We start from the raw sequence: 2,500 nt of genomic DNA, 5'->3' as shown, positions 1-2,500 counted from the left end.
TTTACTTATTCTTCGAAATCGCCCCAACAATATTGTGCTGTTTTCCTAACCTTTTATCAGAAATCCACTTCTTTATTCACATTGAAAGATGGGAAAAATGGTCAAATTACTTTGATCCATAATCAAGCAATGACGGGGAATGGGTTCGATACCGGGTTGATGTCACAAATTACTTTGCATCGCTGTTTTCAAAGTGACTATCTCAATGCAAACAGTCTATGACGTCAACCTGGTATTAAACCCATCCCTAAAGGAGGATTAGTCAGGTATCCCGTGATGCAACACGCAAGATTATCAGTTGAGTGGTATATTCCACGAATCCGGATAGTTTAAGCCTGCCTGTGATCCTTTGTAATTGCGTTTGCACAAGATGGCCGCAGAGTTACCAGGACATACAGTGTTCTTATACCTTTACCTGGTGATTCTCTCACTATTAAAGAGACTGGCGCTGAGTGGGAATTCTTCTTGGCCTTTCCTCTCATCATAATGACATGCAAATTCACTTGATCACATCATAATTAGTCTAGTTTAATGTGCCTGCATTTTCTGATTCTATTCACGCTCTCTTGGCTTCGGATGCCATTTTGAGTAATGAAGCAGGCTGCTTTGTACCGTACATGTAACTGGATTCATTAATTTGGCGTAAACAGTTACATCTGAGAATGGTTTTAATGTAAACATACACGAATCCGAATTCCCCAAATTTAATGAATCTGGAAACATTTACAAATCCAGTAACTATTCCCCTAGAGTGAAACCGCTTTTAGGTTCTTGTAGACACTGAAGCTCAGTTTGGTGATATTTTATTCAGGATCATTGATCCATGAAGGAATTAAAGTGTGCTTTTGTTTCACATAGTATGTATGACTGATTTGTTTTGTCGTTGGGTTGTGCCTGACCCTTTAATCATCTCCAGATGGTTTGATTTTAATATCGGGTACATTAGTATATAAATTCGCCTAAAATTGCCCATAAAGTTAAGGTCCCCTGAAGCCCCACAATAAATAGCTAGTTAGGACATTAAATTTTGGTCAACTTGGAAAGTTACGTGTAATAACACTGTTAGAAACCCACAGCAAACTAAATTTGGAGAACAGATCTAGGTTTGACCATATATTCATTTTAAAGCTGCAATGAGGAAAGCACCAGTGCATTCACTTTGAGCAATTCCATGACGAATTAAAGGTCATGCGATTAATCACAGTTGCATCACAAGATACCTGACAAATCCTCCTTTCCCATTCCTCTTCCTGTCACAGTTGGAGATGAAATTACAAGAAGTTTTTCCAGTTTTAGGATCCCCTAAAAAAGTGACTTGAATTAAGGACAGAGTTAAGCGAATCAAAGCACGAGTGTTAGACACATGCAGAAAATTGTTGATTGGAAAGAGTTCTTTTGAGGTGATAGACACTTTAAGGGTAGTGGTAAATAATTACCCTTGACAATGAATAAATAGCTGTTCACTGACCGGGAAGGTCTGGGAAGAACGTGTCCGAACTCAGTGTGTGACATCAGTTTCTGAACCAATCATGTTTCAATAACAGTGCCATAATCCTGAATTTGGGAAACATTACTACATTACTTTAGATACTGCCATTAGGTAAAGAAAATTAACCTTTTGATCATCTCCATTTGGTCTTTGACTGAGGTCCCACCAATACATAGAGCTGAACGCAGAGATGGGAAACCTACAAAATGATAAGAAATGTAATCTTGGTTATGTCAGGATTCTGTAGATCTCTTTCAAATCATTAAATTAATAACCACTGAAATGCTTCATGTTTCAAATTCGGCTGATCTGGCCACTGGTCCCAAATTCAACCCTACACTATGATGCTTTGTCTTAGATACATGTTAACAACCAGTAACAGTTACATCCCGCTAGTTGGTTTTTTCGTGGTGTTTTATTTTAATATCATGTAATTGTTTATAGATTTCATAGGTGTTGTAACCATAAACTAGCATCACAGCCAAGCGCACTTTCATGACCATGCAAACAAAGCAGTTACATGTATTATTTGTTACATGCATTAAAGAATATAGTCTATATGACAAACTAGTTGCTCAGCAATGGGGAAAAGAGGAATTGAACCTCCAAGATCCGTAACACCGGCCGTGCCTATGAGGCTAAAAAGCCTTTTTGGAGGTATCACTGTTTACTGAGTTAAGTATTACGATTCATCTCCAAACCGAGTGGCTGTTCCCCAGTTTCGTTGAAGTCATGTTGTTGTTATCTAGACAATTTGAAAAGAGTCAGGTCTTGTGGTTCAGGTCTCAGTGAGCCTAACCATGCTTAATTAAGACAGTGGCATCTAAAAAGTTATGTGCACGGGGGGTTTCTGGTTAAAGAGGTTGAACACTGTTGTAGACTTCAAACAACAAACAACAATTTGAATGCACTTTAATATATATCAATAAGAACAAGAATTTTGATGTAGTTTCACATGTGATGAAAAGTTTCAAGTTTTACAAGAAATAATTGAAGTTGTTACAATGCTGG

The 2,500-nt window shown here is 37.8% G+C and overlaps 1 protein-coding gene across 2 annotated transcripts in view; it reads right to left on the bottom strand.

Moving 5' to 3' along the window:
* Window positions 1–2,500, bottom strand: part of LOC138007101 (probable ATP-dependent RNA helicase DDX41) — a 136,396-nt gene that overhangs the window by 54,454 nt on the left and 79,442 nt on the right. For both annotated transcript variants that reach the window (XM_068853826.1, XM_068853825.1), the window contains exon 11: window positions 1,616–1,688. In XM_068853826.1, coding sequence (XP_068709927.1) covers window positions 1,616–1,688 — 73 coding nt within the window. The remainder of the gene's footprint in view (window positions 1–1,615; window positions 1,689–2,500) is intronic.

The sequence above is a fragment of the Montipora foliosa genome, chromosome 6 (assembly GCF_036669935.1).
Source record: "Montipora foliosa isolate CH-2021 chromosome 6, ASM3666993v2, whole genome shotgun sequence".
NCBI classification, from domain to species: Eukaryota; Metazoa; Cnidaria; class Anthozoa; order Scleractinia; family Acroporidae; genus Montipora; species Montipora foliosa.
Note: the sequence above shows the minus strand (reverse complement) of the source record. Positions and strands in the feature narration are given on the sequence as shown.